This window comes from Rhineura floridana, chromosome 1 (genome assembly GCF_030035675.1).
Source record: "Rhineura floridana isolate rRhiFlo1 chromosome 1, rRhiFlo1.hap2, whole genome shotgun sequence".
NCBI lineage: Eukaryota > Metazoa > Chordata > Lepidosauria > Squamata > Rhineuridae > Rhineura > Rhineura floridana.
Window position 1 is genome coordinate 156,860,341 of NC_084480.1, and position 25,086 is coordinate 156,885,426.

General features: G+C 44.9%; 2 protein-coding genes and 1 pseudogene across 9 annotated transcripts in view; 2 read left to right on the forward strand and 1 right to left on the reverse strand.

The window, feature by feature from the left end:
• Nucleotides 1-22,623, forward strand: part of LOC133390353 (uncharacterized) — a 58,106-nt gene extending 35,483 nt beyond the window's left edge. For 5 of the 7 annotated variants that reach the window (XM_061638802.1, XM_061638812.1, XM_061638840.1 and 2 more), the window contains 11 exons: nucleotides 64-147; nucleotides 613-675; nucleotides 2,231-2,308; nucleotides 2,410-2,498; nucleotides 2,764-2,800; nucleotides 3,750-3,898; nucleotides 5,903-5,965; nucleotides 10,115-10,190; nucleotides 11,347-11,431; nucleotides 19,875-19,962; nucleotides 21,323-22,623. In XM_061638802.1, the coding sequence (XP_061494786.1) occupies nucleotides 64-147; nucleotides 613-675; nucleotides 2,231-2,308; nucleotides 2,410-2,498; nucleotides 2,764-2,800; nucleotides 3,750-3,898; nucleotides 5,903-5,965; nucleotides 10,115-10,190; nucleotides 11,347-11,431; nucleotides 19,875-19,962; nucleotides 21,323-21,433 (923 nt within the window). In that variant the 3' untranslated portion in view covers nucleotides 21,434-22,623. Of the gene's footprint in view, nucleotides 1-63; nucleotides 148-612; nucleotides 676-2,230; nucleotides 2,309-2,409; nucleotides 2,499-2,763; nucleotides 2,801-3,749; nucleotides 3,899-5,902; nucleotides 5,998-10,089; nucleotides 10,191-11,346; nucleotides 11,432-19,874; nucleotides 19,963-21,322 lie in introns of those variants that run through there. The other 2 variants (XM_061638850.1, XM_061638860.1) reach the window with 2 other exon arrangements.
• Nucleotides 2,963-3,073, forward strand: LOC133375902 (5S ribosomal RNA; annotated as a pseudogene).
• LOC133390411 (uncharacterized) lies at nucleotides 6,423-10,185 on the reverse strand. Of its 2 annotated transcripts, none has more exons than XM_061638958.1 (2): nucleotides 10,053-10,185; nucleotides 6,423-8,559 (listed from the first exon to the last, which is right to left on the reverse strand). In XM_061638958.1, exon 2 carries the CDS (start codon nucleotides 7,465-7,467, stop codon nucleotides 6,832-6,834), a length of 636 nt encoding a protein of 211 aa, XP_061494942.1. In that variant the 5' UTR covers nucleotides 7,468-8,559; nucleotides 10,053-10,185; the 3' UTR covers nucleotides 6,423-6,831. The 2 variants fall into 2 exon arrangements, with proteins under 2 accessions (XP_061494942.1, XP_061494951.1); XM_061638967.1 differs by having other exon boundaries at nucleotides 10,038-10,185.
• Nucleotides 22,624-25,086: the final 2,463 nt, after the last annotated feature.

The following is a 25,086-nucleotide window of genomic DNA, read 5'->3' on the forward strand; positions in this document are numbered from 1 at the left end:
CAGATAGGCGACACAAAAATTAAATTTATTATTATTATTTATTATCATTTTGGCTCTCTTTAGGCCTCTGCCCATTGGCTCTTGGTACAGATGGGGGTGGTTCTGTGAGGATCCCTGCATCTTTCTGTGGCATTGTGGGACTGAAAGGTAAAATCCATTTATTGTCTGTGTATCCTGGGTTTCTGTGGTACTTCTAATAGCCATCTGTGCTGGGAAGTGGCAAGGTAGCACCAACTTGTTTTGAATCAATTAATTGCAGTGAGAGGTTTAACTAGAGATAAATTCTCTTCTACTCCCTATTTCATCACAAGAACTTACCCCTGATGACATGGCCACCTATAGAGCTTTCTGACTGAACAGAGATCAAACGCAGCACTTCATCCTGTGTGCCAACTGGCCCTTTTGACTAAGCCACTTTGCTTGATTGGTGCTTTGGGGTGGGGTGGGGGAGGAGAATATGGAGACTTGAGCTGGATCAGTCATTTTCCCTTCTGTCAGCTGCTGCCTGGAGCCTGGCATGATCTACCACTCAGGCTGAACTGGCTTCTGGCATCTCATTTTGACCATCTGTTGCTTTGTGTCTTTAACCAACCTGCTTTGTATTATACAAAGGTACATTTGGACGTATCAGTGGCTTTGGCTGTCACCCCCTCTCATATTCAACTACAAGCCTTGGTAAGAAGACTGTTTCTGGAGCTGACTTTGCTTAGCCACAGAAAGTGGAGCTGGTGGCTTGGTTGCGTGTCACAGTAAGCCAGCGTATGGTGGCACGAATGAGCTGTCTCCGAGAGAGGAGCTTGCACCGCCTTTGCTCATTCTAGTGTTTTTAGGTCAGCATGAGATGGCAGCCAAGCCAAGGTTTGGCTTAGCATGTAATTGAAACCCAGGACCTTAGCTAAGGGTCTCTCTTCCTTGACCATGCCCTGTAACTGTAGGAGACAACGTGACTACAGATTGTGGTTAAGGATGAGAGGCCTTAACTACGGTCCTGGGTTTGGTTTAACCAAAGCTTGGCTTAGGTGCTGTCTCACGCTGACCTAAAAAAAATGGGAATGAATAAAGCAGGTGCCAGCTGCTCTCTAAGAGATAGCACATTTGCGCCACCATACTCTGGCTTATTGCAACATGCAAACCATGCTGCACTGATCTAAAAAGCACAGGGAGGAGCAAAGCTGCTCCAGTCTCCTTGCATTCTCACTAAGCCGTGGTTTGGCTCACTGTGAGATATGACTGCAGCCTGTGTGTGTGTGTGTGAGAGAGAGAGAGAGAGAGAGAGAGAAAGAGAGAGACAGAGAGAGTGAGTGAGTGAGTGAGTGTCCACCTTTGGGAGGACAGATGGCTTTCTATGCTACTTATAAACTTGCTTGGTGCAAATTTATTTTTAAAAATGTCTTGTGTGTTCTTTTGATTATCACTTTGGAACTTTTGGGAAGGAGCAGAGAAATGGAAGGGATGGGAAAGTAAGAGCCAGTACAGTGGCAGTCAGCATGATGAGAGGTAGCTGTGCAGAGCATCCCTAAACTCCAGAGACTCTTGCAGGCACTTCTGCATATTTTCAAAGAGATGCGGGGTTTGCACATGAGACAGAAGCCTTCTTTAGGCATTCCAATGAAAGTGTGTGGGCTTAAAGGGGGGAGTGGGCATGCACACAAGCCCCATCCCCAACATTCCTTTAGGTGCTGGTTTTTCTCCGGACGTGAAGGTCTGAAGGGGAATTCTAACCCTTCGTTCAGCTGAACATGATGAGAATCTCCTTGTATGTCTTCATGAGTTTAGAGAGAGGAGGATGCAGGGCTGGTGCCGAGAGGTGCGTTAGACCTGCAGAAAGCCCCATGTCCAAGCATTCTTTTGTACACCTCCAGAGGCATGAAATGAGGCGGCAGAACAAATTGCACCATGACAGATTATAAGTATAGGCTATTGTTTCAAATGCTTCCACCCCCCACCCCCAATATAACTCCTCACAGATAGAAAACTGGTGCATTGCAGGGGAGAGAGGGCCAGCTACAACCTTTGCCTGCTTGATCTTATACTTGTAGGTGGTATCTTTTTTCATAAGGGACCAGAAGGTGCAGTCTGAAGTGGTGCCACCCATTTTGCCACCTCAGCATGCCATCACTTGCATGTGCAATCTGAGAGCTGTGTTAAAAGCAAAACCAGAGATTTTTTGGAAATTAGAGGATCATTGTGCCATAATGTGCTTGTCTTCCAATTTTTAAATCCTGGCTAGGCCCTCTCTGTGCTTCAGTGGTAGACGTGGTTGTTGCTTATGCTATCCTGGCTGGTCCAGATCCCCACTATTCATATGGTGAGTTTTATTGACCGTTCACTCTTGTGGGTAGCACACTGGGTTTTCCTTTTCTTGTGTGCAACTCCGGACTGTTGCCTGTTTCTTTTAACCTGTTACAGGATTATGCCAGCCCAAACCCTCCCTCTCTGAAATCCTCACACCTGATCTGAAGGACTTGAAGTTGGGGATTGACTGGACTTTCTTTAAGGTGCCTTTGCCTGACATTTCTGTTGCATCGTTCATTCCACTCCACCTTCAAAGTGTTGCTACCGGGGTGGGGGTTGATGGGGGACTCTGGGCACTTACGTTTGGGCTGAGATATGTCCCCAAAGGAAAAAGAAGACCATGTTATCACTCTGTCACATGACTGAGAACATAGCGGGTTACGTAGAGGGAAGGAAGAGGAGTGCTTTAAGGGTGTCCTGTAAAAGTGGATAGTGAGGATAACTCACTTTTTTTTTATTGTCTGCCAGGCTTGTGATGCCGAAATCCTAGCTATCTGCCAGAAAGGTAAACTGCAAAAGATCCCTGTTCTTGCCAAGCACTGTAGACTACTGTAGTCTTTCTAATTAAAAATGCGTATGTGGGTTGAAGATCAAGATTGTCCCAGAATCCTTGAGTGACTTGTTAGTTTGAAGAGGAAAAGGATTTCTGAAGGCCTAGTACTATAATGCCTATGGCCATACTATCCTGAACACACCCGATCTCATCTGATCTAAGCAGGGTCAGGCCTGGTTAGTACTTGGATGGGAGACCATGTGGGAATACTGGGTGCCATAGGCTTAGAGGAAGGCAATGGTAAACCACCTCTGAATACCTCTTACCATGAAAACCTTATGAATATATCAAAAAAAGATTCATAGGGTCGCCATAAGTTATAATTGAATTGAAGGCATATAACAACAACAGTACTATGATGCTGTGCAGCTTATCCTGGTGATGAGAACTAGAGTCTGGCCACAGACAGTGAAGTCGCTGTTCATGTGGACATACTTGATGGTAGTAATATTTAGCATCCACACAACTTTTGAGCGTTTCAAGCACCTTGTATACACTACAGGGCTGTTGTAAGGAACATACAAATCAGTATTTTCCACATACTTTAGATGGGTATGGCTGCAGCTGAGAGAGTATCTTATCTAAGGTAATCCAGTGTGTTCAGGGCAGAGCCCTCTTGATTCTTTTCAATATATGTATTAACCAACATGCAGTCATGTGAATCTGGGGACTTCTGTTTGCATTATCAAAATCATGCTGGGTTTAATGGGGCAAGGATTACCTGAAAATATGACCTTGCTTTCTACTTCATCCTAGAAACTTTATAAATGTGGTTGTCATTGCTGCTGATGGTCACCATCCCAGGTTTGCTGAACAATATGGAGAAGTTTATTAGACTATTAAGTTTCTCTTATTTTCTTCTCTCTCCCCACCCGTCCGGGCTCCTGCTGCTGCTGATCAGCTGTGAAGTTCCTAGAGAGTTTAGGAGCCACAGTGGTTGATGTGTCCCTGCCAGAAATGGAAGAGGTCCGCGTGGCTCATGTCATCTGCATCCTTAGTGAGATGAGAGATTTCCTGCAGCCTGACTTCAACAATCACTTTGACCAAATGGTAAACTAGTTTTTTGCACAAATAGGCATGTGGAGAGCCCGTTGTATCTTTCCCCGTTTGAGATGCTTGTAAAAATAAATGGCCATGCTGTATGCTATGTGCTGAAGTATTTTGGATCTTCCTTAAGTTGTGGAGAGTATTTTGGCATTGCCTACTCCTCCCAGTTATTTATGAGCAGGTCTGTGCAGATTAGGGCGTAACACCCTCCCCCTGCAAGTTCCTATACCGCCTGCTTTTGTGGGGCTCAGTGGTCACAAAACTATATATTTCTTGGGCCTCATCGTGATGTCAGGCAATGATGCTCTTTGAAGCCCCAGTTGACTGGGCTTCAACGTTCAGCAAAAGGCATAAGCTGATGAGTGGATGTTAAATCCTACTGCATTGGCTGCAGACGCCTATTCACTGTTGGGAATCGGCACCCGCAGCCAATGCAAAATTGAACCTCACCCTCCTTCTGATGTCAGCAGTGATGTCAGCTGACTTGACAAGTGGATGTGGCTTGGGGAAATGGCCTTGCGGGGCAATCTTGGCCTGCAGGCCAGAGGTTCCTCACCCCTGTTCTACAATGAAGGGATGTTACATTGGGTGTTACAACCCACTTGCGAGGTAAACAGCAATTTCTTTGCCTTCAGTGTTCCCCTCTTGGGCATATGTGTGGTAGCTGCTTGGATGTCAAGTTTCTCTTTCATTTGGCACCATAATTTGCATGTCAGCCTTTCATGTACTCAGCTATACTCAAACAAGCATAATTCAGCTGAATTGTTTTCAGCCTGCGTGGGATGGTGCAGACTGTTGTTCAACATCCTATGCTTGGATAACCTCCTCCACTGAAAGAGAAAACAACATCAGACTTACGGTGCCAGTTAATTATCAGTGGAATAGACAGCATTTCTGTCCCATTCAGGTCTCAAATTGCCTCCTTCCTGTCAAAGGATAGATCTCCTCAGGGCCACCAATTAAGCATTGGTTCAGACCATCAAAACAGTGTACTTTCTTTCCTACCTTCTGGTTAGGAACATAGGAAGCTGCTTTATACTTAGTCAGCCTACTAGTCTATCTAGCTTAGTATTGCCTACACTGACTGGAAGCAGCTTTCCAGGGTTTCAGACTTTCTCAGCCCTATCTGGAGATGGCGGGGATTGAACCTGGGACCTTCTGCATGTAAGATAGTTGCTCTGCCACTGAGCAATGGCCCTTCTCCCCCAAAAGGGAACACCAGCAAGCCAGGCAAGAGTCGAACCTACCGTCTTCTGATTTGTGGTCAGATGCATTACCCATGGCACCACTGGCCCAGCAATTTTCTGTTTTGCATAGCCCTGCCTACAGAGTGAGTTCAGGGAGTAATCCATGCCAGGATACCGTAGCTAAGGCACTTTCAGAGTAGCCTGCCATAGATATAATAATTTCAGACCAATTTTTAAGTCATAGTTTGTCAGACTTGGAATGAATCTTCACAAAGCTCTATCTCAGTCCAACCAACCATTGCCAGTTGTATCTGAACTGGGCTAGTAAGTCCTAGATTAATTTCTGGTTTGGTCATGTGGATTTGAGACCTTGTACCTTCCCCTGGAGATTGTGACACAATTTGCTTAGCTTGGACTGTCAGACTGCCTCTGTTCTGTAAACATATTTGACGTGCAATGCCTTTGTGTGCCTTCTGCTTGTTTTGTGGTGTACTTTTGTGCCGGCATGCAAATGGAATTTACTGTCCTAAAAATCTGTTCCAAATAAAAAATAACTCACACCCTGTCCTCCTATGGAGGGGCTTGTGAATTTTTAGCTGTCAGCAGATATTGCTCTCATACCAAGTAAGGAATGGGGGCGGCGAGGGAGATGGCGCATGAGGAGGAAAATGCATCTGTATACTCTGCCCATATCTGTGCCTTTCTGTCTCTGCCTGAAGGTTGGGTGTTTCAGTATAGTACCTCCAGATCTGTTCTAGGTGCGCAGGCTGACAGTGGCTATATAAGTTGGAGTTTACCCCGATGTCTCTTTGTTTTTCAGAATTTGGAGACTCGTCTTAATCTTGCACTTGCTTCTCAGTTCACAGCTCTGGATTATATTAAGGTGAAAGACAGCTCACAGCTCTGGATTATAAGGTGAAACGTATACTGTGGGGAAAGGAGAGTGCTGAGGGCCAGTAAGTTCCTCCTTGCAGGTAGGAGATGTGGAAAGGGATGATCTGAAAACTTGGGAACTAATGGTGGAAGTCTGGAATCCCAAAACGAGCATGGTGAGAAGAATTTGGCATGCTGTTGATCACATCTTTGAAGCCTTTGAACGGCTATGCCAAGACACTGTCTCTGAATAATATTACCTGACTGGGACAAAATAGACATCCACTCATGTAACTGTTTAGTTTTTTCCATGATTAAAAACCTTCTTTACTACTACTTTTTTTTTTTTACAATAATTTTTATTCAAATTTTCATAAAACATACAAAACAAAATCATAAAACATTCAAAGACAAAAAACAAAACAAAACAAAAATGATTAAACAAAAAAATAAAATGTTGACTTCCCATTTGTCACAGATCAAATCAGTTATAGGTCTACAATATATAACAATCCTGTCTCTTAAATTATATTATAAAATCACTTTCCTCCAGTAGTTCTCTTAATTAATCATCAAATCTCATAAACATTACTTTATTCTTTCCACAAAAAGTCAAGGAGAGGTTTCAATTCTTTAAGAAATATATCTATCAATTTTTCTCCAAATAAACATGTCGATTAATCCATCTCGTTAATAATAATAATAATCTTATTGTCATAACCATAGTCCAAATAAACATATCGATTAATCCATCTCATCAAAATCTGTTAGGTCCAATAACTTCAATAGCCATTATTCCATTATCCATATTAATTCCATCTTCCATCTTCAATAGTCCTGTTAAGTCCAGTAATTTCAGTGTCCAATCTTCCATTATCAGTATTCCATAATAATCTTGCTGTCATAGCCATAGTCATATAATAAGAGTCTGATGGGAATTTCCTCTATCCCAAATATTTTCTTGCCATCAATTCTGAATAAGTTGCTGAAATATTGTTGTAAAGTCATATCTCTGTTCTTCTTTTTTACAGAATGCACTGGCTCATCTCTTGAGAGTTTTTCCATTGTCACATGGCTGCAGTTAATTCCATAGATTTTCTCTATATCAAGCTGCATCACATCATTCCAGTCCAGAAGATTATCCAAGCCATTGATAACTTTATCTCTAATATCTTCATTAATTTCTTCAGAGATAACGTTAAATTCCAAACAGTAGATTTTATTTCTAATATCCATAAACTCCAGATCTTTTTCCAATTCCACATTTGTTCCAATCTCCAGGGCTTGTATCTTCCCTTTATTTTTTCTTTTCTCATCTCTGATCTCATTCTCCTCTCTCACAGGATCCCCTATTTCTTTAAGCTCCTGCGTCATTTTGCTCAGTTCCATTTTCAGCTCCTTACTGCCCTGTCGCAGGGTTTGTTTCGTTATCTCAATCTCATCCATTATTTTCTGAAACATAATTACTTCCAGATTCTCAGCCACTTTCTTGATTGCCATTTTTAAAACCATGAGAACAAAACAAAACAAAAATAAAGAAGAACCACTTCTTATTTCAGCAACAATTGGGTTAATATTCCAGGCTTTATGACATCACAGTATAAACAGAGCAGCCTGCCTTATCTCTCTATGTTCAAGAATACAAAACAAATTTAGTTCCCAGCATCAAAACAGTTAGTGGCGTCGTGAAGAAGCAGATTCGTCAAAATAAAATAGACCAAAAAGAGAATAGTCCCAGACAATATAATGTTCCTCGGAATAGAAATCCCTCTTCTGTTTATATCTTTAGAATGCACTTCCAGGACAGCTTTTTGCAATAGAAACAGAGATAAGCTGTTAATTTCGTGAATAACAGAGAAGAGTTATAGCTCACCCAGAAGTTCTTTAAAGCTGATTCATTTGACAAATCTCTTTTTGCTGCAACAATTTAAACCAAGTAAAAAAAAGAATAGAAAGAAGGGTGCTTGCCTGTTAGTCCGTTTTCTCTTTGAAGAAAAGATAAACGTATCGCATTAATCAGATAGAGCTTGTTCGGAAGTCCGTCCGGCATTGCTGGCTGGACCTTTTCTCATAAATTAATGAAATCCAGTCCTCCCAACAAAAACAGGCTTTTGAGGTTGATCTCTACGTTTCTCCCTGCCCGGGAGAAATTTCATCAGTCAAAAAAAAAATGTTCTGACTGATTTATATCTGAATAAGCTTCTTCTGCGGTGGGAGCCCGTCTCAAAAGCAGGCACAAGCGAAGTCACCCTTCCCGGAAGTCCAAAAACCTTCTTTACTACTACTAACAACATTTTCCCCCAGTACTTATAGTCATTGCTGCTTCCTCCTGCTTGATTAAAGGGCTCTGTAGTATCCATGTTTGCAGTCACTCTGAAATAAGTTTCATAGCTTTAATCTTTATGCTGGCTTGGTTCGGTGTAATGCTAAACCATATGGAAGCAGGGAGGAGATATATCTGGCGTTAAGGAGAATTATACTTCAGTTCCAAGTCCTGGTTTTGGCTGAGTTTATGGTGACTTGTTCCACAAGATGAAGACCCACCACTTTTGTTGTCCCTTGCCCCATTTGGATTAGGGTGGTCCCAGATTCCCTGCTTAAGAGCTGACAAAATCAGGAGAAAAAATAAAGTTAAAAAATATCTAGCACAGGGGTTTCCAACCTGTTTGAACCAGGGCGCACATTTTGAATTTTGAGAGCTACAAAATGGCTGCCTTGGATACCATGGCATAACACAAAATAAGAGAGAAAGAGAGAGTGCAGTTATCTCCCTCACCCCAAACCTCATGTTTACCATGGAAAGTCAGCTATGTCCTGCTGGTCCTGATTGTGGAGATACAGATGTTAAAGGCACAAGAATGCTGCTTTCAGCAATGCCAACCCTAAACCAAAGGCTAGTCTGCCAACCTATACCCACTTACCTGGGAGTAAATCCCATTAAACACAGACTTATCTCTGAAGTAGATATGTACCTCATTGTACTGTACGTTTACGCTACCATGAACTCTTAATGAGTCCCTGGACATTAACTCCTTACATGCCTAAGCTTCTTTGCAAAGTTTTCTCATTTGCCATTTGGCGAGGCAATTCCTTCACATCCACCCACGCTTGTTGTGTAGTAGTACTTGCAGAAAATAACTTCTAGGGAGTAATTTATCTTCATAGGAAAGATGCATCCTAGTTGGTTGGAAAAAAGGAAGGTCAAACAGAGATTTCAAGGACTACTAGAAAGGAAGACCAAAACAGGAAAAGGGCACTAAGGGAAACAGCAGCTCTTTAGGACCCCGGGGATTCTCACTGCTTGGTATCCAAGCAACTCACTTATCAATCACATCTCTGACTTCACTCATTGGCTAAAAACACAGCCAGGCAGGAGAAACCATGGTGGCTCATTTCATAGAAATTGCTTAGAAGGGTTACCTGCACATATTGCTTCATAACTTTCTTAATAGGTGAGCTAGAGGCTCGCTTGGTTTTTTAAATGAAAGCTCAATCTGCGGCCTCTTCCTGGTGCCTGCAGGTGCTGAGATGGTGACCCCTGATCTAGTGGTATTCCTGAACAAAACTTTTGGAGCAAAGGATTAACCCAGCAGTCCTGAGGAAAGCAGAGCCAAGACTGAAAGGAAGGCTCCTTCCTTATCTGGAGGGGGCACGCGGTTGCTCCCAGTTTTAGTCCTGCGTCTGCTCCACTCGTCTGCTGGCACTTCATGGTTGTTCTTGTACCTTTCTGAAAACAATTTCCTAAAATCTGTTTGAAATCTGAATGCGAGACTTGGATGCATTCTGATAGCATCCGAAACAGCAGCTCAACTCTGTGTACAGATTGTTTTCTTGTTTCCATTGACTCTTCTCATTAATTCAAGGATTGTGCTATCTTAGCAGGATATGCTTTCCTCTTTTCAGGTTTTGACCTCTTTTTCTATAGTGGGTGAAAAGAAGGTTGCTTGTATTGCTGTGCTAGTCTGTATTCCCCTCAGCCCAGCCAGCATGTTGAGGGACAAGGGCAGATGTAGTCCAGCAATACCTGGGGGGTCAAATGTTCCTCACCTTCCCACTTGAACACATTTATCTCAGATACCCACTCTTTAGCATAGTACCTCTTGTGGGCCAACACCCAGCCTTTTCTTCCCCCAGGTTTGACTCCCGCTTCTGTTTGCAGGCAAATCGACAACGGAGCCGCACCATGGCCTTTCTGCGAGAGACTTTTGCAAATGTGAACTGTCTTCTTACTCCAGGTATCTGATGTCAGCTGAGTTTAACAATATTTGTTCAACCTGTGTCAGCTCTATTGACCTGATTTGTTTCCTGACCTCTATGTCCCCTGAGAGCTATGAGTTAAGCTGCAATTGTTTCCTGCAGCATCATAGTCCCAGCTGCAAGTGCACAACTTGAACTGGCAAGGGTGCAGTTGTTGTTTGATATTGTTCAGGTCAAGTCTCCTGGTGCAGAGTAACTGCAGCTGTTTGTCTGAACAAATATGGCTCCCCTTGGTTACTGCAAGGACCTCTGGGTCTTAGATTTGAGCTTGTACCCCAGGCATTGCCAAAGCTGAATTTGTTGTTATGTGCCTTCAAGTCGATTACAACTTATGGCGACCCTATGAATCAGTGACCTCCAATAGCATCTGCTATAAACCACCCTGTTCAGATCTTGTAAAAGTTCAGGTCTGTGGCTTCCTTTAGGGAATCAATCCATCTCTTGTTTGGTCTTCCTCTTTTACTACTCCCTTTTGTTTTTCCCAGCATTATTGTCCTTTCTAGTGAATCATGTCTTCTCATTATGTGTCCAAAGTATGATAAACTCAGTTTCATAATTTTAGCTTCTAGTGACAGTTCTGGTATAATTTGTTCTAACATCCAATTGTTTGTCTTTTTCACAGTCCATGGTATGCGCAAAGCTGTCCTCCAGCACCACATTTCCAATGAGTTGATTTTTCTCATCCCCTTTTTTCACTGTCCAACTTTCACATCCATACATAGAGATCGGGAATACCATGGTCTGAATGATTCTGACTTTAGTGTTCAATGATACATCTTTGCATTTGAGGACCTTTTCTAGTTCTCTCATAGCTGCCTTCCCCAGTCCTAGCCTTCTTCTGATTTCTAGACTGTCTCCATTTTGTTTAATGACTGTGCCAAGGCATTGATAATCCTTGACAAGTTCAGTGTCCTCATTGTCCGCTTTAAAGTTACATAAATCTTCAGTTGTTATTACTTTAGTCTTGATGTTCAGCTGTAGTTCAAGGTCACCCAGTGAGCTTCATGGCTATGTGGGGATTCAAACCCTGGTCTCCCAGCTTGTAGTCCAGCACCTTAATCACAACACCACATTGGATCTCTGTATTTCAAGATAAAAACATGTTAATCATTGCATGTTTTTCTCTTGTGCAAGGTACTGCATGCTGTGCCCCAAGAATCCAGGACTCTGATCTCCTGACTGGGTGTAGTGATGTTCGGACAACATTCCGGACCGTGAGGTAAGAACAAGATGTTATGCTGTTCAAGGAAAAACAGTGGCAGTGAGACGAGTGAGGAACGAGGCAAAGTTTCTAGGATACCTGTCTCCCTCCAAAGCTAAATTTGCTCAGGTGGTCATGGCTGTTGGATACATGGAAATTGAAACTTGCTTTGGTTTGCTCTAGTTGCCCTTTTAAATAAGAAATCACGCTTTCCATATCAATTTATTTTGTGACTGCTTGACTTTCGGATTTTCAACATCTAATGTTGGCAGCTTTGCAGCTATTAAAACAACCCCAGTTGGCTAGATTTTCTTAGGTGGAGAAAAAGAGGTCCTAGGTGCTTAGCCAAGTACTTTTCCAGATTGACCTCCATTGCTAAACAAAAATATATCTGCTAAAGCAGGGGTCGGGTGCTGCATGCCAGTGGTGTGTGAGGCCAGAGGCAAAAGTGAGTAATGGATGTGACTTTTGCCTTTGTACAGTAGGCCCGAGGTTCCCCACCCTTGGGCTATAGGAAAACACGTAGGCCATACAGACGCATGTTCTTAGCCAGCATGCGAAGGTTGGTGTTGATGCTTTCTTACCCAGAGACCTGGGGTGTACAGATATAAGCATGGCCTCGGTGGTCCTCAGGTCCTTTATCCTATCTATGTATGTCCTGAGTGCCCTGGTGACGTCTAGGCAGTGTAGATCTTTCTCCAGCGGCTGTACCGGTCTAGGGCAGAACAATGGTAGGACCAGCTCCTGTTCCCTATGGAAGTCCGTATTAACCTTGGGGATGAAGGACGGGTCCATCCTGAGGATTACCCTGTCCTTGCGAAAAATGCAGAGGTGGCGTGTGATAGATAGGGCGTCCAGCTCAGAGACGTGACTGGCTGTGGTAATGGCAATGAAGAATAGGACCTTGTAGGACCCGAAGAGGAATGATACCTAGTGGTTTGAAACGTGGACATTGCAGGGCCTGTAGGATCTTCTGTAGGTCCCATGATGGGAAGTGGTGAGTGGTCGGGGGTTGTGACACGACTGCCCCCTTGAAGAAGTGCCGGATCAGCTGGTTACTGCTGACAGGCTGGTCAGATGTGGCTGAGAACACTGCTGAGATGGCCTTGGAAGTTTGAATGCCCTGGTTTGGCACCATCTTGCGAATGCTTTCCAGGTGACTTGGTAGATTCTTGTCGTGGAGGGCCTGCGTGGAGCAAGAATGACTTCGATGACTCCTGAGGTAAGGTCTGAGGGCCTCAGACTTCTCCACTCAAGTGCCACGCTGTCAGCTTCAACCACTGTGGGTCTGGATGTTGTACTGGGCCCTGGGATAGGGGATCCGACCTGTGGGGTAATCTCCACGGTTCTGCCACTGAGAAGCTGAGAAGCTGTGAGAACCACAGTCTCCATGGCCACCAGGGAGCGATCAGTGCCAACTGAGCCCTCTCCTTCCTCACCTTCTGCAGAGTGAGTCCTAGGAGGGGCATTGGTGGGAAGGCATACAGGAGGCCCCGTGGCCAACGTTGTGACAGGGCATCTACTGCCTCCACTGCTGGCGCCCAGTGTCTTGTAAAGAACCGAGGAAGTTGATGGTTCTGTTCTATTGCAAAGAGATGTAGTTCTGGTTGGCTGTATCTCTGCTATACCTTGGCAAAAACCTGGGTGTGTAGAGTCTATTCCCTTTTTTTTTTTACAATAATTTTTATTCAAATTTTCATAAAACATACAAAACAAAATCATAAAACATTCAAAGACAAAAAACAAAACAAAACAAAAATGATTAAACAAAAAAATAAAATGTTGACTTCCCATTTGTCACAGATCAAATCAGTTATAGGTCTACAATATATAACAATCCTGTCTCTTAAATTATATTATAAAATCACTTTCCTCCAGTAGTTCTCTTAATTAATCATCAAATCTCATAAACATTACTTTATTCTTTCCACAAAAAGTCAAGGAGAGGTTTCAATTCTTTAAGAAATATATCTATCAATTTTTCTCCAAATAAACATGTCGATTAATCCATCTCGTTAATAATAATAATAATCTTATTGTCATAACCATAGTCCAAATAAACATATCGATTAATCCATCTCATCAAAATCTGTTAGGTCCAATAACTTCAATAGCCATTATTCCATTATCCATATTAATTCCATCTTCCATCTTCAATAGTCCTGTTAAGTCCAGTAATTTCAGTGTCCAATCTTCCATTATCAGTATTCCATAATAATCTTGCTGTCATAGCCATAGTCATATAATAAGAGTCTGATGGGAATTTCCTCTATCCCAAATATTTTCTTGCCATCAATTCTGAATAAGTTGCTGAAATATTGTTGTAAAGTCATATCTCTGTTCTTCTTTTTTACAGAATGCACTGGCTCATCTCTTGAGAGTTTTTCCATTGTCACATGGCTGCAGTTAATTCCATAGATTTTCTCTATATCAAGCTGCATCACATCATTCCAGTCCAGAAGATTATCCAAGCCATTGATAACTTTATCTCTAATATCTTCATTAATTTCTTCAGAGATAACGTTAAATTCCAAACAGTAGATTTTATTTCTAATATCCATAAACTCCAGATCTTTTTCCAATTCCACATTTGTTCCAATCTCCAGGGCTTGTATCTTCCCTTTATTTTTTCTTTTCTCATCTCTGATCTCATTCTCCTCTCTCACAGGATCCCCTATTTCTTTAAGCTCCTGCGTCATTTTGCTCAGTTCCATTTTCAGCTCCTTACTGCCCTGTCGCAGGGTTTGTTTCGTTATCTCAATCTCATCCATTATTTTCTGAAACATAATTACTTCCAGATTCTCAGCCACTTTCTTGATTGCCATTTTTAAAACCATGAGAACAAAACAAAACAAAAATAAAGAAGAACCACTTCTTATTTCAGCAACAATTGGGTTAATATTCCAGGCTTTATGACATCACAGTATAAACAGAGCAGCCTGCCTTATCTCTCTATGTTCAAGAATACAAAACAAATTTAGTTCCCAGCATCAAAACAGTTAGTGGCGTCGTGAAGAAGCAGATTCGTCAAAATAAAATAGACCAAAAAGAGAATAGTCCCAGACAATATAATGTTCCTCGGAATAGAAATCCCTCTTCTGTTTATATCTTTAGAATGCACTTCCAGGACAGCTTTTTGCAATAGAAACAGAGATAAGCTGTTAATTTCGTGAATAACAGAGAAGAGTTATAGCTCACCCAGAAGTTCTTTAAAGCTGATTCATTTGACAAATCTCTTTTTGCTGCAACAATTTAAACCAAGTAAAAAAAAGAATAGAAAGAAGGGTGCTTGCCTGTTAGTCCGTTTTCTCTTTGAAGAAAAGATAAACGTATCGCATTAATCAGATAGAGCTTGTTCGGAAGTCCGTCCGGCATTGCTGGCTGGACCTTTTCTCATAAATTAATGAAATCCAGTCCTCCCAACAAAAACAGGCTTTTGAGGTTGATCTCTACGTTTCTCCCTGCCCGGGAGAAATTTCATCAGTCAAAAAAAAAATGTTCTGACTGATTTATATCTGAATAAGCTTCTTCTGCGGCGGGAGCCCGTCTCAAAAGCAGGCACAAGCGAAGTCACCCTTCCCGGAAGTCCTGGAGTGTAGAGTCTATTCCCATGGGAGAACTTGTTGTCGGCTGAGCCAGCCTGCTGTGGTATTTGACTCTCTGCTGCGATGCTGTGCTGTCAGTGATGAGCGGTTGTGTTCTGCCCTTTCCATGAGAAGGGTGGTCTCCACCTGTAGCCTCCTCAAGCATGTTCCCCTTTGTCTGATGATGTGTGCCCTCATTGTAGAGTTGTTGGTGTAGATTAGGGGGTGCCTGAAATGGAAGCACTGGTTGAAGTGATGGAGAGCGAGCTGGGCTGCTTGCAGCTCCAGCCAGTTGATGTTGTGTCTTGCTTCCTCCTCTGGCCATGTGCCCTGCGTGTCCTTCACGTTGCAGTGGGCTGGCGTCTCTTGTTAATATGGTTCTTGGAGGGTCCCAGAAGGGGGTGCCTCTTAGAAGGTTGTCCTTCTTCATCCACTAAAGGAATGATTGGTGGAGCTCTGCAGGCAGGGGAATTCATTTGTGTCATGACCTTGTGATGTCCGCTTGATGGGGTAGCAGGACCCACCGCACGGGTCTTGTGTGGTGGCAGGCCCATGGGACTATCTGTATGGTGGATACGATGAGACCTAGGGCCCTGGCGAGACTCATAATATCTGCTGCCTTGTTTCAATGGGAGTGCGGTTGCCGTCTCTATGATGGTCTGTACCCTTTCTGGGGAAAGACAGACGAGGCCCCGCTTTGTGCCCAGTAGAGCCCCCAGGTGTTGTAGTTGCTGGGAGGGAGCAAGGTGACTCTTCGTGGTTGAAGAAGCTGAGGTGATCGAGAAGCATCAGAGTTTGACTGACATGCTCCTGTAAGCTGTTTGCCCACACTAGCAGGTCATTGAGGTATGGGTAAATGTGTATTCCCTGGAGGTGGAGATGTGCCACCAGGGCTGCCATGTTCTTTGTGAACACCCTCGGAGCTGATGACAGACTGAAAGGAAGGGCTCTGTACTGGAAGTGATGGTGTACTGTGATAGGGCAGGATTGGGATGTGAAGATAGGCTTCCTTCAAGTTGATGGAGGCTAGGAAGTCGCCCTCCTGTAGTGCGTCCCTGATGGAGTTTAGGGTCTTCATCTTGAACCTGCGGTAATATACAAACTTCTTCAGGTTCTTGAGGTCTAGGATCACTCTCCAGGACAGGTCTTGTTTCAGAACAGTAAACAAGACTGAGTAGACATCTGATCTGGATGTCCTTCAGATGCTGAATGGCTGCTGCCATACTGCTTCTTCTTGCCGGGTCCTTGGGTATTGGGGAAGGTAAGAACCTGTGATGTGGGGGGCTGGAGAATTCTATGGAATAACTCCTGGTGATTGATTTGAGCACCCAAGTATCCGCCTTGATGGCCCTCCAGGCGGAGGCAAACTGTAGGAGCTGGCCCCCTATTTCCATGGTGGTGTTGTTGGTGATGGCCACCCCGCTTGGGTGTGGGAGTTGGGTTGACTGGCCTGCCTCCTTGATGATGATGTGTTCTGGATTGGTATCGAGGCTTGTTCCAGGAATGGGGGGTAGAGGATTTGTAGTCCCTGCCTCTCGCTGCTTGACTTCCTGACCAAAAGAAATGTTAGGAGTTGTAGGGAGTGTACCTTCTCGAGCCGTGCTTGTCTTCCCACTTTGTGGTTGCCAGGTACGTGGGCCAGGAACTTTTTCCCTTGGGATCTACAAGGACCTCCTTCAGTCTCGTTGCCAAACAGCTTTCCTCCAGCAAAAGGTTTGGTTGCGAGGTTGGCTTTTGCTGTGTTGTCTGCATCCTAGGATTTTAGCCAGAGTGTGTGGGGTGCCACGATGTTGGTGGCCAAGGATCTGACTGTGAATTGAGAGGCATCTAATGAGGCATCTGTGATGAAGGCTGCTGTCTTATGGAGCTTTAGCAGTGACTTTCTGGCCCACTCTGGGTCCTGGTTGGGATTATCCAGTAGCTCATCCATCCAGACCAGACACCCCTGGTGAAGGCAGAGATGATGTTGGCAGCTCTGAAGGAGATGGCATTTGCCTCTTGAGCCTTCCATAGAGCGTAGTCCAGTCGGTGCTCCGTGGGGTCCCTGAGGTGTGTTTCACCCTCCTTGGGGAGGATGGATCTTGACACAAGGCTAAGGACTGGGTTGTCCACGGTCGGGACTTGTAGAAGCTCCATTAAGTCTGACTCGATGGTGTAGAACCTGTTAGCCTGTGCCCTTCTACTATGAGAATGTAGAGGTGAGCTCCATTCTGCTAGAGCGTTCTTGCAAACTGGGCATGGCATTGGTGCTGTAGTGTTGCGTAAGGGTTGCTCCTGCCCTGGGGGGCCCACTTCTGCTGAGGCACCCTTGTTTGTCCCTGGGTTCTCTGCTCCCAAGGTGGCCCAAACTCTTTTCAGGAGGGGAAGGTAATTGGAGGCCTGAAAAAGCCACTGTGGGGGCGGCCCTGACATCTCCACCCCTGAGACTGTGCTCCACTCTGCCTCTTGAGAGATCCTGATCTGATGAGGGATACGCGTTCTCATAGGCCTCCCCACATGGTCTGCCTCAACGTGTCAAAAGGACTTGGAGATAATTCCCCATCCTCATCTGAGGAGTGGGGGGGCTGTGCTGTATGATTGGTCTTGTGCTTGGCCCCCTAGTGGTGCTAATGTTGGTAGGCTGGTTGGATGTAGACACGTGTGCAGAGTTGGTGCCACTGTCTAATTACCTAAATAGTGCCTCCCTGAGTCTCTGTATCAGCTGATCCGAGAACTCCAATGGGGCTCCCTGGCTTGAAGTTGACCGGCTCGATGGTTGTGTAGGGTGTTGCAGAGTAGCGAAATTAGGTATTTGAGCGTCTGAATGAGCTTTGTGTATTTGCATCTTTGCTAAAGATTACTCCTTTAAGCTTTAAAATAGGAAATAACTACTTTATTCTGGAAGTACATACTTGATAGGAAAGAGTTCTGCATCTAGGTAGTTAGCTAAGTTGGAGATGCAAACACTAAGGCTAGTGTTTGCCCTCATGCTTGGAGGAGAGGGGGAGACAAAGAGAAGATGTCTGCTCTCCCTCTCAAGAGAAAGAAGGAAGGAGACCGGAAGATGTGGTCAACATCCTAAGCATATCAGTCTAGCGCAGCCTTTCCCAACTAGTGGGCCACCAGGTGTTGCTGGACCACAACTCCCATCAGCCTCAGCCAGCATTGCCAATGGTCAGGAAAGATGGGAATTGTGGTCCAACAACATCTGGTGGCCCACTAGTTGGGAAAGGCTGGTCTAGCAGGAAGGGAGAGTCAGCTGGAGATCCAAGGATAGGTATTAGCCTAGCAATCAGGTCCCCTCTCTATCTACCCTTTTAACCCCATGCAGCCTCAACCCACGAGTCTGAGTTGAACCACATATTCCAACATAGGGCAGGTTGCTTGATGGGATATTCCACTGGACTTGTCATCTGCAGCCTCAGAGATGGCTGGATTGGCTGCTTTCTGCTTTGTGGAATGCGGGTCTTCAAGGAGCTGCTGCCGCTGAGACAGGGGTCCTTGTACCTGCTCTTCCTGGTCCATGTACCTGGCTGTACATGTGGCCTGGTCAGATGGCCCCTTCTTTCGCATCTTCCTTGCCTTCTTGGCCCTGGGAGGCTCTGCCTGTGTGGTTGTCAACGTCTGAGGGGCAATCTGTTTGAGGGCGGGCGGGCCCTGGGCCATGTTAAGCACAGTTTGCCCAGCTGACAGTCAGGGCTGTTTGGGGGTGTCTTGCTTTGCTGCCATATCAGTTGGCTATGAAGGCTTACTTTGCCCGCTGCCGTGTTTGGCGAGGGAGGAGAGCGTAAAATCTGGGTTGCTGCCAGGTGAATGTCCTTTATGGGGACTCTGTCCTTTCTGCAGCCTGTCCAAGTGTGAGGGTGAGGGAAGAAGAGAGACCCCCCCCCCCAAGGAGAGTGGTGCTAGTATTAGCAGTAATGATATTAGGAGGGGTAGCAACAGCAATAATCATAATTAGGTAGGACCAGGGAGGGTGCTGTGGCTGCTGGCTGTCTAGGTGACCTGGGATAGAAGTACCTATATGTCAGGAAAACTCCTCCCACGAGAAGCAGCAGGATAGAAGAGGGGATGGGTAGACCTGCTGCTTGAGTCGCGCAGGTAGGGGAGGAAAAAAGAACCAGGAAGCAACAAAAAATGGAGAAATGCCTTTTTAAAAATAAAAAAAACCCCTGACTATAGCCCCCGATGGGGGTGTGTGATACTCGCATGGCTGCTAAAGTTAGGTCTGGGGGAAAAAATCTGTGTGTACCTGCTCCCTACTGCTGGAGCTCCAACTGCTGGCAAGTTTGGGGGGGAGTGATTAGGTGGCAGCCGGTAGTGGGAACAAAGTGCAGCTGGTTAAGGTGGGGGAAGAGGACCCCCCCCTAGGAAGGAGAAAAACTGCCCTGCCAAGGGGGAAGGGGATGGCAAAAAATGGTGGGTGATTTGTGCCAAAGCAAGTCAAAATGGCGGTCGCGCCTCCGTGCTCCTGCTCCATGCTGTGGAAAAGAGTGGGACAGCAAGCTAAGGCGGGGGCAAGATCCCTGAAGGGGAGAGGCATTGCGGGGACTCAGATGCTCATCGAGGACAATGGAGCCCCACCGGAGGGAGGGACGTTAGAGGGAAATACCCAACCGCCCCACAAGATAGCCTGAAAAGGGAAGATTAATATAGAAAAACAGAAAAGGTAATAAACTCACACCGTCAAGGAAAGTGGGAGTAAGAACTGAGACATCCGCCTAGGACCAAGGCAGGAAGTGAATTGGGCTCTGCAAGCCAGCAACGCCTGGCTACTTCCTCAAAGCTGCAGGCTTCAGTGCATTTCCCGTCCTTGGACACCAGATGGCAGACTAATACCCACGTGATGGACTGGCATCCAGGGGAAATGCAAGTAACCGCTCCATGGTTCGTTGCAGGTTCATGCATCTGGCCAACTTGACAGGCGTTCCAGCATTAGTGGTGCCAGTTGGATATACTATTTCAGGGCTTCCCATCAGTATTCAGGTAAATATTACTTTATCTTGCTGATACTGCTGAGATGGTTGGAACCTCTCATAGTTCATCCCACGCACTGAGGATTGGGCATAGTGTAAATACCCCTGTGTTGGCATCCTATGTCTCTTGCCTGCCTGATGCTTCTCACCCTGTTGCCGCTTAAATGTGATCAGTATGAGAGAGGATGCCCCTTACTGACCAGTGATCAGATGTGGCACTCTGGTTTGTTTTCCTGTAGGGAGAGGCGTGCTCTCTGGTCACATTTTATATTGCTTTAAGATCCTATTGAAACTCATGCAGACATTTCTGCCTCCTGTTTTGTTGCTATGGAATCTTTTGCTGATTGCAGTTCGAGAAAGGAAGCGAGTATGTGTTAGTCAGCCAGACATCAAATGCTGATGCCGCTGACATTGGGAATGACAGTACCAATTACAGGCCTACAATTGTCCTATTCTTTTCCATGCCCCTTTGTATGTGATGTTGTGTATCTGCTGGTGGAAGGCATATTTGCTACCTGTGGCTTGTTTGCCATACTCTCCTGCATGTGTACCACCTTCAAGTCGATGCCGACTTATGGCTACCCTCTGAATATGGTTTTCATGAGGCTGAGAGGCAGTGACTGGCCCAAGGTCACCCAGTGAGCTTCATGGCTATGTGGGGTATCTTAACTCTGTAAGGATGGCCTTCCTTGGAAGGGTGTGAATTTTAAGAGCATAAGAGCAGCCCTGCTGGATCAAACAAATGGCTCATCTAATCCAGCATCCTGTTCTCCCAGTGGGCAGCCAGATGCCTGTGGGAGTCTTGCAAGCAGCACCAGCGTGCAAGAGCACTTTCCTCCAACCTACTGGTATTCAGAGGTGTACTGCCTCAGACAGCAGAGGTAGAACCAGCCATCTTGGGAAGGTGACCATGCTCTGCAAGAGTGTTTGTACACTGGCAGCAGTTGTGTGGCATTCATACGGTGTAGATTAGCTTTTTCAGGAGATCACAGTAGAGTTGGAAGGGGCCTATAAGGCTGTCAAGCCCAACCCCCTGCTCAATGCAGGAATCCAGTTTAAAGCATACTTGACAGGGCAGATAAGGGCAGACTTCTAAAATGCTAATACTGTAAACTCTACAAAACTTGTGACCAGTTCTGTTTCTAATAACCACAAGCTGACTTTACTCCAAAGGTGCCCCGTTCTCTTACAGCTAATTAGTCCTCTTTTCTTTAACTCTGATACTTTCAGGCGCTTCATTTGGCTAATTCACCTAGAGCACTAATGATGTTGATAGATGCGCACTCCCCCCCCCCAATATCCCTAGAAACATCTCTCAGCATTTATTCTGGCAGTGTATCTTTACTATTGTATTGCTCTTTCTCACACAGATCATGGCAAAGTGGTGGGACGAAGCTCTGCTGTTCCGGATTGGTCTGAAGCTGGAGCAATTTCATGGCATAACAGCAAAACCAGCCGTTTATTATGACATTCTTGGGTAACAGAGTCAGCTGTTAGGTTCTACCCTTGATCTAGTCCAAAGTGAATAGTTTTTAACATCTGAGGTTCTGGGTGACCTATGGCAGAACAGAAACTTATTCTGGTCAGAGTCCGTCTATTAAAATGTGCTTCGAAATTTGAGGAATATTAAGCAATAACTTGTTAAAGAAATTGAGATAGTTTGAAGTTTTAGATTTGTACTGATCATAGAGCCAGTATACCCACCCACAGGCACACAAGCTGTTGCAGAGAGATGTCACTGACTCTTTGGGATGGGCCATATTGTAGTTTCGGGTTGTTTCAAAACATTTGCTTCTTGTAGTCAGCAGAGACGGTGTAGGCTAGGGGTGGGCATCCTCCTCCAGATGTTGGACTGCCATCAGCCACCAACTAGCATGGCTAATAGTCAGGGATGGTGGGAGTTGTAGTCCAACACCATTTGGAGCATCACAGCCTACCCCAGGGATGGGGAATACATCATCATAGGTTGTATTTAATTTTCCTGCTTGAGCAAAGGGACAGGATTTTGCTACAAGGACTGACATGCTTTGGCAGAAGCCCAACAACTCCTTGCATCTAGTGACATGCATTTAGTTTAGCAAAACTGTACGGTTCTATTTCAAAGGAGAAAACTGTATTTTGCTATTGGCTCTAGTACAAAACGTTTGCTATAGTTGCATCTGCTGCTAAGTGTCATAATACACAGTACCTTGGTTTAGGAAAATCACTGACCATATAGGATTTAAGACTTGTGTGATGCAGCCTCCTTCCCATTTCTGTGAGCTGGAAATTTTAGTTAGGGTATTTGATCACAGTGAATGCTCCTGGGCCTAGAATTATTCCTTATACAGCAGAGGCAAGGAGAAATAGGTGCTCTGAATTCATAATCCTCCAAATGAAATGAGCTATACCAAAAAGCTGAAGATATGCTATACTAGAAAAACACCCAAGGCTACAAAAGCCCATTTTGCCTCTTTGTTTTTTAGAGGTGGAAATTATAATATTTGAACCATGCTCAGGAAAGATGGTGTTCAGGCTCTTGCAGAGTAAGTGCTTTCTTTTGTATGTAAACTAAATGGAATAGATAAGGTAATCTTATACTTAAGCTGTTGTCATGTATTATGGTGGCATAAAAAAACTGCTTGTTCCTAGATAAATGTATGTTGTCTTATTAAAACATTAGAAATGGTTAGACCAGAAGTTGCCAACCTTTTTGCACTGATGAGCACATCCCAAAATGTCTGCTATGGGATGTATAACCATTCACAAAATACATGTTTTAGTCGGTGCGCAAAACCCTTATACAGAGGACAAACTGCGGCTAAAATGCAAGTAACACACATAACCTCCCCTACACTTAACTACACAGAAGACAAAACACCCCTTTGCTCAAGTGTTGCCCTACTCCAGCACAAGCACGGAGGTACACGTGCCCCACTTCTCCAGTTTTCATTGCCAAAAATAGTCCTGCTCAGCTGAATGGCACCTTTTTTGCAAGGTAAACTGCAGGCATCTGGGCCCCTGATCCGTTCAGGTTGTGGACCTGGTGCCTTTTAACCCTTTGCTGCTCTGCTGCAGTCCTAGGTCAGATTAGTGCCCCTCGTCCGGATACCTGCATTTAGCAATGCAGGTTCAATAGGGCTGGCTTTTACAATACAGATTGCCAGTGAGGTAGCCACTGTCTACATTGAAACTGAAGTGGAGGGGGGGAGGACCAATGCTCCGCTTCTACTACCCCCATGCTAGGTTTCCAGTCTGGATCAGGCCACCTACACTGGCAATTTGTGGGAAAATCCTCTCATCCGTTTGCCTCTCCTTTTACCAGGCCAGACTGCCTTCTTTTCCTGTGCTTCTCTCCCTTTTTAAAAACGAAGTGGGATTGTAGGCATGCTGGCAAACAAAGCGTGGGTCTCCAAGAGTTCCATCCTTTCCCTTCCCTCTGCCTCTGTGTCCACAAAAGGCCCAGAAATATTATGCAGAAAAGAGGCCAGGGCCCCTGGCAGCAGCCCAAGGTAAAACCTCTCTTGTAAATTGTGATCAGCAGGGACCTTCAGTGGGTGCCAAAAGAGGGGGGTCAAAGATGCCATAGTGCCCATGGGCACCTCATTGGTAACTCCAGAATTAAATGAAAAATTTGGATGTAGCTCTGAAAACTATATATATGTGAAACTTTAACAAGTAAAACAAACATTATTCCCAATTTTTAAGTCCAGAATGAATATAAACGCTGGCAATGAAGTTAAGGGAACTTATCTCCCAGGAATGTTGGGATAGTTGACAGGTACCATGTTTGACATTAAGGTCTATGTTTGCTGGAAAGTTGTCTTTTCCTCTTTAAGTCGTTAGCAGACGACAAAAGTGAGAGTACAGAAACTGGGCCTAGGCCAGGTCTTTCCAATTTGGACCCACCAAGCATAACGTTAGCGCACACACATACTGGACTTGATGAGCCTGCCTACTTTGGACTATAGAAATTGGTGTTTCCCAGCCCCTGGGAGCCCAAAATATAGAAAGTGGGCTGTGGTTAGTTTGATGTGTCACAGGTTGTGCATGCTTGACCTCAGTCACGGATGGGGAACTTTCTGTTGAGGGCTGCATGCCAGAAGAGGGGGTTGATCAGTTTGAAGCTGCATGCTTGTGGTGCGTAGGGTCACCCCTTCTCTCTCCCTGCCTCCACTTCCTGCCTCCCCAGTAGGTTTCCATGGAAGGGATAGACTGCTCTTGCCACAGGGCTGAAATGATGATGTACAGAGTGCTCTCCCTCCCTGCCCCCACCATATGAAATTTGGCTCCATATAGCAGCAATCTTGAGATCAGGCTAAGTTGAACAATCCAGGGGATGGAGGTACTTGGTCACCAGTTCACAAAGGCACAAAGGGGGAATCATCTAGCTAAATCCGTGACTGTCAGTTTGAAAATGAAATGCTTTACTGTAAGTTTTTCCAAGTTGTGTCAAGTTCAGCAGGCTTCTTTTTGAACAGGATGAGCACATCTGATACTATAGTACTGTTGTAATGTCTACACCCTTGGATTCAACCTGGATGGGAGAAAGCTGGGGGTCCTAGTCTTGCCTGCTCTGAGCTTACTCTCCTCTCTCAAGAATTGAGCAAGTACAATTTAGCACATAACACGTTAGGCATGAAAACATATGTTCTGCTGTAGCTCTGCAGATTCTGACAGCCACAAGGCTGGGGGGTAGGATACGGTACAGAAATGCCATTTTCCGATACTTCAACCCTTCCTAGCCCCACACTGATTGCATGGTCGTAAGAAATCTAAGTTGTATTCTTGACCAGGTAGAGTGAGTCTTTACTTGTCTCTCTAAGTGGACATGAGTTTTCAAGCTACCTAAACTTTTCACCACATGAACGTGGCAATGCAGCGCAAGGATGGAGGGGTGTGTTTCTTGTTGGTAACTTCCATCTATAATCAAACCTGCTCCTGTTATGTTCAGTGGGACAAAATAAAACAGGTACAGGCTGCAACTAGCTGAGGTGGGAGACTGGAGGCACCAGTGGAAACGACCAAGCTTAATCTCTACCCACACCTTGATCCTTAGTTTCTCACATGTGGTTGACATTCATTCTCGTAGGTAGATTCTGTGGTGGTGAGGCGAAAACCTGTCTAGCCCTGCCAGAAGGGCCTTGCCCAGCCA